Source organism: Magnolia sinica, chromosome 4, assembly GCF_029962835.1.
Source record: "Magnolia sinica isolate HGM2019 chromosome 4, MsV1, whole genome shotgun sequence".
Lineage (NCBI taxonomy): Eukaryota > Viridiplantae > Streptophyta > Magnoliopsida > Magnoliales > Magnoliaceae > Magnolia > Magnolia sinica.
The window spans coordinates 9,518,183-9,533,212 of record NC_080576.1 but is presented as its reverse complement, the minus strand read 5'-3'; the positions used below and the strand labels follow the sequence as shown (position 1 = coordinate 9,533,212).

The window sequence follows — 15,030 nt, the reverse complement described above, 5'->3', positions numbered from 1 at the left end:
TTGTACCCTAGCGACCGCGCCATCGACACGATTCCAATACCATGTCTTGCACGCTGATGTGATACTCAAGCCAGGAGTTGCGGGCCTGCGTTTATTTCGAGAAAAATACCGCGTATTGCGAATTTCAAGAGAATTTCTACAACCCATCACATCAATTAATCAAAGTACAACCCATCACCCCATCCTATCCCCAAGTACACAAGTCATTCCTTAAGTCATTCCTCAAGTCAACTCTCTCTTACATAACCCATACCACCCATCACCCATCATCCATCACTCTTACATCACTTCTCTCTCTCTCTCTCAAGTCCATCTCCCAAGCAACTCCTAAGGAGAGGAAGTCCAAGCTTCCCATGGAGAAGCTATGGTGTGGCCCCCACTTTCCCCCCCCAAATCTCCCATCTTCACCCTTCAATCTCCATCATCCTCCATCAAAATCGAAGCCTAGGAGCTAAGGAGTCCATGAAACCTAGAAGAAGCGGAATTGGTGGATGATCGTAGCATAAGATCTTGAATTTTGATATAAGGCCAACTTGTAATGGGACCCATTTTCATGTATGTGTTGTAAGTAAAGAGGGGCACATAGTGGCGGGGTCCCTATATCTTACCGTCTCTCTCTCTCTCTCTCTCTCTCTCTCTCTCTCTCTCTCTCTCTCTCTCTTGTGATGGGTGTGGCCCACATGATCCACGTCGTCCGTACGTGAGGCCCACCTTACTGCCGATCCAACAGGCAGGTTTGCTGCCAGTCCGTTGGGACAGGCCTGACTGAAGGAAAAATACAAACATCAGCTTGATTTACAGTAGTGAGCCACATGCTGTATGCATTCGATTCACACTGTTCGTCCATCTGAACGTGATCCACTTGAGATATGGATTTCATCCATGTCGTCCGTCCATCTGGATGGGAACCCACTAGATATATAGCTTTTGTATCAAGCGTTAACAAGTTGGGCGCCTGAATTAAGAGGTATGTGATAAATCCAGACTGTCCATCTGAGTTAAATCCAGACCGTCCAATTGTGGACGAGCAGCACCTTCGCTTCTTCTGTATGGACGTAAGCAAAATTCGATGGCCCCATCATGAGGCGTGTGCTATATCCAAACCGCCTATCCATTTAATATTGTATGGGGCCCACCCCACACAAACTGTACGTTTGGGATGGGACCCACCTTGCTGCAAGCATTCTAGGCAAGCACTGTCCGTGATGAGAGGGGCCAACTGTGATGTATTTTCCATCTAATCTGTCTATCAGTTTTGGGCAGGATGTCGGACCCACCCACACGTGCTACATGTATGGGGTGGGACCCACCTTGATATATGTGTTCTATGGCCACACCGCCCATCTGTTTGCTGGATGGGTGGTGCCCTACTTGGATGATGTGTTGTATATTCCCACCGTCCACGTGGATGGTGGGGCTAGCCGTGATGTATGTGAATATTCTCGCCATTTGTCCATCAGGTGGGACCCACCACAGATGTATGTGTTACATCCAAACTGTCCATCCAAATGGTGAGCTCGTCTTATGGCTTGAGACTAAAAATGAGGCAGATCCGGAACTCAGGTGGCCCACACCATCTAAAATCATGAGAAGGCATGCAAAGCATATAAAAGTACTTGCCGAGACCCACCTGAAATTTGAATGCATCTGAAACTTAGCCTGATCCCTTAACCAAGTGGGCCACACATAATGGATGGGTTGGATTTGTGAACCACGGCTTGGTGGGCCCAACAAATTATTATGAATGCTTTAATGGAGGGTAAACCTCTCAACTGTTATGCATGGTGTGTCCCACACAAGCCATAGATTGACTTGATTTTAAGTCCCAGGCCCACCATGCTGTGCGTGTCTCATTTATACCGTCCACTTATGCTACCCACCTAAATATATGTATTTTGCATCCACACCGTCCATCCTTGGGGCCGCTGTGATATGCATGTTTTATCAGTGCCATCCAACTCGTGAAGTCTACATGTGATGTATTTATGGCCCATTGATGTGGCCCACTTGATGTATATGAGGCCCATTGGCGTGGCCCATTGTTGCGACCCATTTTGATGTTTATAAGGCCCATTGTTGCGGCCCATTGTGACGGACATGAAGCCCATGAGATGCGGCCCATTGTGATGTATACTGGACCCGTGTGAGGCCCATTGTGATGTATTTGTAACCCATATATGAGGCCTAATGTGATGTATTTAAGGCTTGTGGATGTAGCCCAATGTGATGTATTTATAGCCATTTGATGAGGCCCGATATGATGTATATGTGGGCCGCATCATGTATATGTGGGCCATGTGATGCGGCCCATTGTGATGTATTTGAGGCCCATGAGTGAGGCCCATTGTGATGTATTTAAGGCCCAAGTATGAGGCCCAATGTGATCTATATGAGGCCCATGAGTGTGACCCAATGCGATGTATATGAGGTCCTTGTATAAGGCCCATTGTGATATGTATTAGGCCTATGTATTGCGGCCCATTTGATGTATGTGAGGCCCATATGATGAGGCCCGATGTGATGTATGTGACGCCCATTGTGATGTGCATTAAGGCCCTTGAGTGGGGCCCATGGTGATGTATATTAGGCCCTTAAGTGAGGTCATGGGCCCTATTATATGTTAGGCTCTATGTGGGCCACTCCTTGAGAGCAATGTTGGTTAAATGTCCACATTGATGGACAATGATGGTTAAATGTCCACATTGTGACCTTCCCTTATGCCTTATTAGGCCCATTCTCATCGATGCTGATTATTGAGACCGATGCTGATCATCGGTGCCGATTATCGAGGTCTCGATTATCGGTGCCAATTATCAAGACCGATGCTAATCATCGAGGCCGATTATCGATGTTGATTATCGATGCCAGTTATTGATACTGATTATGAGTATGTGACAGCATAGCATCATGATACATACCCATACGCATCATCTGCATGTTTATTATGAGATGTGGTTAACCATTGCCTATGCCATAGGGCAGGTTATTTATGGGACTCCCTGATAGACGAAGTTGCCCACATGAGCATACGGTACACACAGGATTGCTACATGACTGGATGGTATAATTCATGCATCTTGCATTTTGTGATATGACCACTGTATGCCCTAGTGTCATCAGGGTCGTGGCCTCCACATGCATGTCGTGGATGACCAAATGGGATACCAAAAATATTTAGTTCTAGCATACGGGCATCATAGATGTCCCCGGGTAAAAATTCTTAAACCTTCGTAGCCAGGAGACGCCCTAACTTTGAGACTAAGTGAATATATATGAGCGCATGAGAGTCATATACCAGTAAGCCACGTCTCCCACTGTGTCGTGGTCTGTTGGTAGGAGATGTGACCTTATCTGCCTGAGTGAGGGGGCAATATTTAGGTTGAGTTTGACCAGCTTGAGGAATTGGTCCACTATCGACGAGCCGGGCCTAATATTGGCAGGCGGATAGTGAGACATCTTTCACTTACCTAGTTGTGCATTTGGATAGGAGCGACAAGCTGGCGTAGAGTTTAATAAACCCTGGTGATGATCCTAGAAATGTACGATACTGACATGTGGACTTATTGAGCAGAAGTTGCATACTCATTCATTCATTCATTCACCATCCACTTGGGCTGGTGGTGCGCAACTAAATATTATGTGTATCTTCGCAATGGTCAGAATTTCGGTTGGGGTGCACGACCAACCTGAGATCAGGAGTTTACCACATTGAGTCTGACTATCTAAATTTAGGTATGTGACTGGTTTGGATAGAAGTCCCTTTGATGGACCCCAATAGCCTGCGATACTACGTACTATCATCCCGACTTCACATTCCAGCATAGTCATTTCATTCGCACCACATATTGCATTGCATCCTTAGCACATAGCATTTGGTTTACTATGCTTTTGTATTGCATATCCTAAATAAGGTTGATAGTATTTATGGACTTACTGACATGTTTCAGTATTATTCTGATATTGCATACTCCGATATTGTAGGACTCCTGGACTTGCTAGTATTTTCGACATTATATGATTTATAGATTTGTATTGCATACTTGGCACTTATCTTACACAAACACTTACACCACCCTCTAAGCTTTGTATAAGCTTATGCATGATAGATGTGTACAGGTGATGTTAGGTCGCAGCAGCATTGAGCTTGGAGCATGCAATGGTCTTCTGGAGCTTTGATATTCGATATATTATTTCTCTTTCAGCATTATATTCAATTGTTTCTATTAGTGGATATGTGATGATGATGCTGCCTTTATGATTTGGGTAAACTTGTAGTTATGCTTATTATGAGTTAAATGTACGTTGGAAAATTCTCCTTGTAGGATCTTAGGATCGAAATCTGGCATATGGGCACTGGGAGCCGAGAATAAAATACTACAAAGGTTGCGGCACTAAATTCGGCGATCGAAAATTTTATGAGCTTGGTTTCCGAGTTTGGGGTGTGACATTCATAGGGTCCATATTTTTTCTTTTCAACAATGCATCTACATCTCCTTTTTCCTCGATTTTTTTAATAAAATATTGTTCAGTTATGAGAGACTGTCCCTCCACTTTAGAAAGTCTTTGGTTGGTTCTCCGTTCCCATAGGGGCCACATGTCCACCACTAATGAATCTTGTGACCCATCGCGACTCCGTTTCAACGAGGTCATCTCTCGCCAACAAATAATGGAATTTCTCTGCATAACCCTTTACTGATCGACTATCCTACCAATTATTTTGATTTTGTTGGAATAATACCTGATCGTAATCTCGATGGAGGAATCGCATGCACAACAACTGCTTCACCCGCGACCACATGTGGATTGGTACTTTTATCTGCCTCATCCGTGTGAATTGCAGTTGCTCCCACCAAGCAGAAGCTCCGCCCTTCAACTTGTAGGCCACAAGTTTAACCTTCTTCACTCAGGGATCTCTATAGTCGAAGAATCGCTCAACTTCAGGAAGCCAATCGAGGAAATCCTCGATATGAAGTTGGTCATTGAAGCTAGGAAGATCAACCCTCATCCTAAATTCTCAATGTATCCAATTTGCTCAATCATTGCCTTATCCGGGATATTGGAGGATCGTGCTGTCGACCTCCTCGTCGCTGGATTGTCTCTCCTCAGGAGTAACCCTGTGGTTCACTACCGGCACCGTCCTGCGATTACGAGTTCCAAGACCTAATGGAGGTGGATTACCACCATGAATACAGAGCTGCCCTAGGGTCTCCGCGATGCGATCGATGAAAGCTTGCATCCATTACATGACTTGTCGATTCTCTCGTTATGCTGCTTCGAAAGCTGTTAAAAGATTATTCCATGGAACACTGTCCATGGGATTGTTGCCCGACCCGTCGCTAAAAGCCATATATCCCAAGAAAAATACTCGCTCTAATACCAACTGACGTAGGGAAGGACGTGTTGTGGTCGAACACCGTCTTCCTCTGGAGGGGTAACTACTCTGAATCTACGGAGCTTCTCTAGACTCGTCACAGAGATACCATGAATCCAAGAGGAAAATAAGGAAATAGAGATAATTTTCTAGAAATTCGAAATAAATTGATTAATAATTGTCTAATGTCTATGTCTCCATGTCACACCATTTATAAAGAAAATAAAAATTAAACCAAAATAGCAAAATTCTAACTCTAATAAAAATCATAATTCTATTAAAATTTCTCTAAAGCCTAATTTCTAAAAATAAAAATTCCAAATAATCTTTTAGTAGAAGAATCTAATCATGATTAAAAGTTTTTATATATATATATATGGATCCTTGCTCTTGCTCAGGTGGTAGACTCCCGGGAGTTTCAACACCCGGTCAAGGGTTCAAGTATCCATAGGTGGTGAAAGCCCACTACAGCATGAGTGCGTGGGGGTGTGTGTGCATGTGTAAAAAAAATTTTTTAAAAAATAGTGTATATATATATAAAAAGAAAATATTACAAAAATCAGAATTACCTCAGGTAGCCAGGTAGCCGTAAAGATGGATAGGTTGTGCATCCTGTGACGAAGATACCCATGTCAAAAGTTATGATCAATTTAAGGTTCACCTTCTTTTGGTCCTATTATGCCGTACATCAACTAATCATCCCGCAACTTAACGGTTTCGTTTTATACACTAGTTTAAAGAAACGCATTGGAGAAGAAAATACTGATCAATTAGCCCTTTTTTTTCTTTTTTTCTTTTTTTTCTGGACGTGCTCGTCCACAGCAAACATTGTATACGATAGCCGTAAATCCAGACCGTCCAGATCATGGGTACTATTGTGGATGGAGCAGTGCCGCAAATAAGAGTGGCTGAAAGTAAACGAACGGTTAAAAAGAATAGTCAAGAGTCCCAAAAATGGGACTATCATTGGACCCTCCAAAATGCTATAAGTATATGCAACTTGCTATGTGGATGACTCAAAAGTAATATTCCATGCATGTAAGCAGTGTATATCTCGTGCAGTGTTCCTGTTTAATTTCGTGTATTCTTCATTGATGAAATAACATATCAGCTAGGCATGGCAAGCGCACTGGAGACCCTCTGCGGCCAGGCATTCGGGGCTGGTCGATACTCCATGTTGGGCATCTACCTGCAACGATCATGGATCCTTCTCCTCCTCTGGGGACTTCTCTTGCTGCCCACCTATATCTTCGCGACGCCGATCCTAAAACTGGTAGGCCTGACGGACGAGATTGCGACAATGACGGGGGCCGTTGCTATCTGGGTCATCCCACAGCACATCGCCTTGGTCTTCCAGCTACCTCTAACTAGATTCCTCCAATGCCAGATGAAAAATGCAGTCATTGCATGGGTGAGCGGATTTACGATGGTCGTTCACGTGTTCATAAGCTGGCTGTTTGTATATAAGCTCGATCTTGGACTGTTTGCGGCAGCGATGGTGATAAGCTTCTCATTCTGGCTGATTGCGGCGCTGCTGTTTACGTATACGGCATGTGGAGGCTGTCCTCTCTCGTGGGGTGGATTCTCTTGGGAGGCCTTCTCTGGGTTGTGGGAGTTTTTCAAGCTATCGGCCGCTTCCGGCGTCATGATGTGGTCCTCTCTCTCTCTCTAGAATGATCATGTCTTCTACATGGTTGATTATGGTCAACCATAGTGATGATGTGGTAGAGCACAAAATACAAAATCCCACCTTGTGCTAGTTATTGACGTGTGTCGAATACGTGGGCTTTCTCCTATTGAGTTTGGTCTGGCGAGCTGTCAATGGGTCGGGCTTGCCCGTTGGGCTTTTGAGCCTGACCAACTTCAGGCTGGGTTGGGCTTGAATACTGGCATGATAAACATATCTACTGAACAACCCATATCCTGCAGAAAAGTAAGTGGCCGGGGCTCAGGTCTGGCCGGAATTGGGCAGAGGCTATGAATGATCATGAGGAGGGGCCTCAAGCATGTCTGTTTTCTCCTTTCAAGGGCCATCTCAGCCTTCAACATACCTCAGCCCGGCCCAGGTCTGGACTATTAACTGCTCTACTGGTGGTCCAGCCTTTTTTTGCAGTCCATGGAACTCGTTTTCATAGCAATGGAGATGAAATAGTAGAGCTGGGTGAACAGGAATATGGTAGACCCATCCCTCCACATTACACGTGGCAGGTCAATGTGTCAGTCTAGTAAGCCCTGATATGGATGGTAAATGGTTCAACTTACACACGGATCAGATGATCTAGCCATCTGAACGCTCGAATTTAAAGCGAGAATTGTAAAGAAATAAAGAAAAGTGGTGGCTAGGACCTCCTATATTTTTTTATGATAAATAAGCCATCCATAATATGATCCACTAAATGGACCGTCCTGATTGACATATCGGCCCACTACGTCAGTCATTCCTCTACCATATCATCTCCCATCTAACTAATGGGCCATTCATCATTGAATTGAAGTTGGACCACTGGTCTTGTCTTTTTCCAACAGTCCTTTTGTAGGCCATGGGTCAAATATCAAGAATCAACTGTCCGATGCATGAGATTTTTGTGCCTACCAGATGAGCTGTGTGATCAGATGTTGCTGGTCCTAATCAGCACTCTCTTCAAGCTTAGCTAGCCCACTCTTCTCATCAAAAGAAAGATTTATTCCCCTTTCTTTTTTCGAATGATAGCTTGGAGCACTGGTATTATAAAGTGTTGATCCTGCTGGCCGGTAATATGAAGAATGTAGAGATTGCAGTGGATGCCCTTTCAATATGGTCAGACTCTCTCTCTCTCTCTCTCTCTCTCTCTCTCTCTCTCTCTCTCTCTCTCTCTCTCTCTCTCTCTCTCTCTCTCTCTCTCTCTCTCTCTCTATATATATATATATATATATATATAGATAGATAAAATCATCCGGGATTAAGATGGTCATGAGAAATTTATAGGTGGAACGGTTAGAAACGACTCGATGAAGATATTTTGATGATTGTCCCATCCATGAATAGGCCTAATAATGGTATGGTTTGGATTGATCAAATGCACACCAAGTTATTGGTTTGTGCCATTTACCATTTACATTCACTTGATTGAACCTTTTTCTAGATCATGGACCCCGTCTGATACTTGTTACCTTTGTGCAGCATGAACATCAATGGATGGCAATTGATGATTCCTTTCTCATTATTCGCAGCTACTGGGTAAGTAGCTCCGGCTATAATCTACTCTACATTTTCCATGATGGGCCCACATGGGTGCATGGATGGATGATCCCGACGGTCCATCATGTGGGCACTGTTGCAAGTGCATAACCATAGAAATATCACACTGGCCACATTTCTCGGTCTGATCCACGTATAGTCAGATTTAGCCCATCAGATGGATGGTTAAGATAATCTAAATATGCAGCCATGCGGGCTCGATCATGAATAGGCCATATGTGACCTCAATCTGCTAAAGAAATCTCATTTCATGTGATGAAATAGAATCAGGGTTTCCAATGAACTTGGAGCAGCGAACGGGAAAGGAGCCAAGTTTGCAACGATTGTCGCTGTGGTCACATCGACGTTGATCGGAGTCGTCTTCTTTATTCTAATACTAGGCTTCCATCATATGTTCGCTCTCATCTTCACCTCAAGTGTCGAAGTTCTCAAAGCGGTCGACAATTTGTCTATCTTGCTCGCCTTCAGCATTCTCCTTAACAGCGTGCAGCCTATTCTATCAGGCGAGTCCATCTTTTTGACATGGATGAATGAGGTAGATCGCCATCTTCCACAGGGGATAACTACTTTGAATCCACAAGCTTCTCTAGACTCCTCACAGAGACTTAGAGACTTCTGGAATCCGGGAGGAAAAATATAAACTATAAATAATTCTAAAAGGCTGAAATAAATGTGTTGGATATTGATAGATGAAATAAATAAGTCTACAACCCATACAATGGAATCTCGCAAATTTGGCATTGGATTCCCGGCATAGCTGGGTTTGTTGGCTAAAGTAGCTCGTCCTACCCAAAATCATATATGGTGCGCGGAGTAACTCAATCCGGTTTGCGAGATATGTCTGTTTTAAGGTTCAGACAATTTTGATGACTTCTGCCTCCGATCGGGCCTTCTCTGATCCATCTTGGACATGAAAGTGTCCGCGACCCACTCTACATCACATTTCCATTCTATGCTGATCAGGAGCGACAGTGGGTTGATCCTGGATCAGATCAGAGGCTAACCCATTTCATATCAGGCTTGAAATCTCCAGCCCACATATTGATTAATCTAAAATTCTGGCCTCAGGTCACAATCGTCCAAGGCGTAGGATCGGGCCTGGTGCAGATGTATTTAAGAAAAAAAAAAAAAGTTTAAACCAGTGGATCAAAAATCCCACCACAGTGCCAGTCCAAATGGGCCAGCTGGCCCATTGCTAGTAATCCAATGATCAACTTCCTCAGATTCAATGTCCTCTTATCAGGTGTTGCGGTCGGTTCCGGGTGGCAAGCGTACGTCGCATACATAAACATTGGATGCTACTATTTCATCGGACTTCCGGCGGGTATTCTATTGGCAATCTTGTTCAATTTCGGAGTTGCGGTGAGCTTGAAAACTTTTTCTTTTCCTGCCAAGCTTGAATTCTAAGTAGATTTTACGAGACTATACACAGAGCGTTGGTGTATGTTGAGTTTTCCGACATGGAATATTTCAGGGTATATGGGGTGGCATGATCGGGGGGACTCTCATCCAAACGTTGATATTAGCCATCATCACAATCCGGTGTGATTGGGATATGGAGGTATATAATCTCATTTATCATTCAAAATTTTCTCGTCGTGGCATAATGGTCCATCATCCAAACCATTCATCGAGTTGGATACATATTAATTGAGTGTCATCCGTCAAAAAAAATGGATCATGTTGTAATCCCATTGTGGACCTTTACATTTCAATGATGGATCATTGCTTCCCTGCCATCCATTTTTAGGTCACTGCTAGGGTGGTTAATGTGGTCTGATCATCCAAGAGTCCCTTCTTTATGGTGGGACTGCCCTTTGGTCCAGACAAAAAAATATCATCCAAGAGTCCAATGGTTGAGATGTCCGCTTCTCTAATAGCTTTATGATAGCAATTTAAACAGCTGAGATTTTGTTTTGCAGGCTGAAAAGGCTAGGATTCGCCTTGATAAATATAGGGTCCACAATGTGTTAGAAGCGCCGGACGCAAGTGAAGACTCCACAGTGCCTTAGAGCCTCATTAGTCTAGAGATTTGAATTTTAATCCTTGCTTGAGATACTGATCGTATTTTCTAAAATAAATCTTATTTTTTTAATTCCCACTTTTTTTTTTCTTCTTCTTTTTACATTTGCTTGTGTAACAAATTGCGATACGATAATAAAATGGAAAGGAAGTGGTCCCAATTGATGTAATCACTTCCTTAAAGTCAAAGCTAGACTTGCACACCCTCCATTTCTCAGTGGAAGACCTTTCAAAATTCCGAAGGTGGAAGAAAGGGACGCGGAATGGGTCTCACCCCCACCCGTACGGTAATGCGTCCGGGCAGGGCTCTGTGGGGCCCACCATAATGTAAGTGTTTTTATTCACGCCGTTCATAGTTTTTCTCAGGTATGATCCAAAAACTTAGGCAGGTCCAAGTCTTAAGGATTGAACGTCCACCATTAAAAACTTCTCGGGGGTTGGAGAAGTTTCGGATTAAGCTTATATTTGTGTTTTCTTTTCATTGACGTCTACATGACGTTATTAATATGTTGGATGGTAAAAAAACATCACAGTGGCCCTTAGAAAGGTTTCAACGGTGGGTGTTATTATCACTGCAGCTTCGTTTGGTGTTGTCCACTGGAACCGAGGACCTGCCTCATATTTAGGATCATAATTTAAAATGGTCTGATAAAAGCGATTAACGGCATGGATAAATCACTTACATCACGGTGGGCCCCACAGAACCCTGCCGGGACGGAGTAGGACGCAATCCGCGTCCCCAGGAAAGACAACGCAATGAAATCATACTTTGGAAAATCGGAGGTTTGGTAGCGCCGACACGCACCCTCTCCACGTGCACCTTTACACATGGCACAAGCACGTGCGTTGGACATCTAAGTCGCGAATAACATTGCCCCCACCATGAAGGACTTCTGGCTCAAAAGTCAAGCCGGTTAAGTCATCATGCTATCAAAACATTTTCATACCCACATCGCCCAACCTTTCAGCGATTTCGACCATCCAAAGATCCTCTGATTATGGGGGCCAAACCGTGGATTGCCTGTTGCCCACTTCAGATCATCCATCAATGAATTTGACCGTTGAGCGTGGACAGCTGCTATTATCTGCTTTCTTGCAATCAAGGCTTTTAGTAGATGGTATGGATCCTATGATCAAACCTTCTTTTGAAACTTAGAAAAGTCAACGTGGGGTCCACCAAGTGGACAGTCACCATCAACATTACAAGTTGAGATGAAAGGAAGCTGAATATTACAAGTTGAGATGAAACTACTTCCGTTTTCTATTGAAAATTTTTTTGGAGACACTTAAAAATTGATTAGATCACCCCATCATGTGCAGCCCATCATCTTATTAGGTGGACTGGTTCTGTTAGGCCACCTTTTTCGGCTGTCCGTTTTTTATATACATTAGCCCACCTAATAAATTAACGGGACTGGTTCATGGACCACTACATAGCCCACATATGATGACTTAGATCTCACATACAGATGCTGATATGCCGCACATGTGCAGTGTGTCCAGCTATAGACGTGTGGAACCAGTAAACCTCGCCCAGCTAACTTACAAAAATCGGAAAATATCTAAGAAATGCTCCAGTGCTCTCACAGTACTATAAGTTATAGTGCTCCTGGTCGCATTGGCACAGTCTAATCCATTGATCTAGACTGTTCATTTGGTACATTGCACATTTCATGGGCTAGCATGCAAGCATGCCTGATAAATGTTAACCATTTGAGATGGACGGTGAAGACCAGTTAAAGAAAAATAGGTCCAGATAACAATTCAATCCATCTATTTGTTCGGGCCCATCATGGATTACTTATGTTTCTAAAGTATCACTTTTGTTAGGAAAGTGTAACCATCCCATCCATGTACAGGAAAAGGAATGGCTACAGAAGGATAGGTCAAATCAAAGATGGATTGGATCATTCGATCAGTGTAATTTTTGCAGGCTAGTCCATGATCAATGTGCACTAGACGAGATGAACAGTGTAGATCAATGGAATCGACTGTCCAAGTGCTCTAAGACACCTAGCAGCACACGACAACTTATAGTGCTCTAAAAGCATTTGGAGTATTTCTCAATATCTTAATCCAACTAGTTGCCTATGCATTTATGTGGCCTCTATCTCTATTCATATGTATATGCATTAGATATGCCAGAAAAGAACGTGCACCCACTCTCATGAGAGAAACTTTGATACTATGGTAAAATCGATGTATGATACGCAGCCACTTAGATATTACTTCGGAGTTGCATACGTGTTATATAAGTAACTCAAATTAACCCGTCCAAATTATCCTAGCTTTGATGTATCATGATCCAAAATTTACACGTAGATGATTATCTGGCCATCAGATTGATGGATATATGTTAGACGGTTAAAATTGAAAAGCATCGTATGGTACTGTTTCCCCAAACAAGATAGAAAAGAAGGAATATCACTAGCAAAAGCGGGTTGTGTCCTGCCCGGCCTTACCCAAATCGGTCCAGGAAGGGGCTGTGTTGTGCTCATCTTGATGTGTGGATTTTATCCATTCCGTTCATTCAATTTCCAAGATAATTGTAGGGTAGGAACCCATAAATGAGCCAGATCCAAGGCTCAAGTGAACCACATCATGGGAAGCAGCGGCAATAATGACGCCCACCAATTGAAACCTTTCTAGGGCCCGATCAAAACTTCTGTGGCAACTAGAGGTTTTTAATGGTGAGCGTTCAATCCCCATTTGTGGTCCACTCGAGCCTTGAATTTGCCTTATTTTTAGGCTCATTTGTTAGAATGACCTGGGAAAATGGATGAACGGCGTGGATAAAACTCATACATCATGATGGCCCATAAAGCCTCTGCCTGTACCGATTCCGTCCAGGCGGCGGCAGGAAGCAATTCGCTTCTATTACAAGCAGGGTGGGTGTGTACATCAATTCCCAGGAACAAAAAAAAAAAAAAAAAAAAAAAAAAAGCTCAGAAATTTCTGCAGATGTCTGTATGGTAGAAGATAGAAAACAAGTGCGCGTGTATTGACAATCCATTGAATGTGAAATTCTACCTTCAGGAAGAGCAATAGGTGCACAAAGCGCACAGTGCGAAAGCTAGAACATCTCCTCCTTGCGTCGGTTTTCCACCGACTGCTTCCATCAGCTTCTTTAAAGAAATAATAAATGTAATCCAATCCTCCGAACCACGTCACATGACCGAGTCGGGCAACAGTTCCATCCGACCCGAAGAGAACCTGACCAAATCAGACGACTTCACCACGACTCGCGAGTCGAGTCGAGCCGACTCGCTCACCTTCCCCTTCCTCACCAATCTCCTTTCTCCACACTTCTCCACCGCCCCAATCCTCTCCTTCATTTCCCCAACCAAATCCAACAAAGCATCCCCACCCTTCATCTTTTCATTCGACGACAGGAACAACAGCTTCTCTTTGCAATTCTCCAACCGCTTCAGAACACAAACCAACTCAACCGAGTCACTGAAAACCAGACAGCTCAATCTCTCTCTCATCTCCATCGCCCGGACCAGAATCTCCCTCTGGGCCATCAGATTATCTTCCCCCACCAGTCGTATCACCTCCGCCACGACCCGATTCTCTCGCACGTGCGCGTACTCAGGCACCTTGCAGATCTCTTCCACGACTCCAACCAACGCGTCGAATTCCTTCAGAAGATGGCCGTTCGGGAGCGCGGAGACCTCTTCTTTTGTCTCTTTGAAGCCATCGTCAAAAGACGAAAACAAAGAAGAGGAAAGAAAAGAACCCAAGATTCTAGAAGAGAACAAGATCTGTTCTAGAACTCTAGCATACCATCGGACCCACAAACAGACCTGCCAAGCCTCCGGGCTCGAGTCGTCACGGAAGTTTGAGAGGTTGAGATAGTTCCGGCCCCCAGCAGATGGGTAGATGGAGAGCTGGTCTTGGAGGATGAATGTTCCGCGACGGACGATGTTGTGAATGGCGATGAGGCACTTGAGAGCGACAGACGAGCTGCCGGTCCCGTGGAGGCGGTCCATGATCGCTTCGACGCAGCAGGAGGCAGTGAGGCGGGAGCCGTGGCCGAAGGAGAGGAGGACTGACACGTGCTTTTCACGTGGTGGGGAGGAGGGATCATGGGTGGTGGCGCGGAGGACTGCGAGATGGGGGGAAGAGGTGTTTGGTCCGGAGAGAAGAGCTGCTTTGCTTTGGGAGGCTCTGTCTTTCAGTGCGCCGAGTAGGTTTTTGAGGATGGGCCGTTGCCGTCGCCCCATTGAGAGAGAGAGAGAGAGAATAACAGATGAAGAGGGTTTTGAGAGAGAGAGAGAGAGAGAGAGAGAGAGAGAGAGAGATGATAGAATAACAGATGAAGAGGGTTTGAGTGTCTGACTAATCAAGGCAAAGCCTTCTGGGATTAGCTTAACTTTAATAATCTAATAATTTTATT

General features: G+C 44.2%; 2 protein-coding genes across 2 annotated transcripts in view; one reads left to right on the top strand and one right to left on the bottom strand.

Moving 5' to 3' along the window:
* The window catches only part of LOC131242383 (protein DETOXIFICATION 27-like), a 64,261-nt gene extending 53,390 nt beyond the window's left edge, over window positions 1-10,871 (top strand). The window contains exons 5-7 of the mRNA XM_058240975.1: window positions 9,853-9,971; window positions 10,084-10,170; window positions 10,532-10,871. Coding sequence (XP_058096958.1) covers window positions 9,853-9,971; window positions 10,084-10,170; window positions 10,532-10,621 — 296 coding nt within the window. The 3' untranslated portion in view covers window positions 10,622-10,871. The remainder of the gene's footprint in view (window positions 1-9,852; window positions 9,972-10,083; window positions 10,171-10,531) is intronic.
* Window positions 10,872-12,957: 2,086 nt separating this feature from the next.
* LOC131242381 (putative clathrin assembly protein At4g40080) lies at window positions 12,958-14,897 on the bottom strand. Its single transcript, XM_058240974.1, has one exon. The coding sequence runs from the start codon at window positions 14,855-14,857 to the stop codon at window positions 13,799-13,801; it is 1,059 nt and encodes a 352-aa protein (XP_058096957.1). The 5' UTR covers window positions 14,858-14,897; the 3' UTR covers window positions 12,958-13,798.
* Window positions 14,898-15,030: the final 133 nt, after the last annotated feature.

Excerpts from the sequence above, each read along its gene's own strand:
- LOC131242381 (XM_058240974.1), bottom strand. The coding sequence starts at position 14,857 with ATGGGGCGACGGCAACGGCCCATCCTCAAAAACCTACTCGGCGCACTG.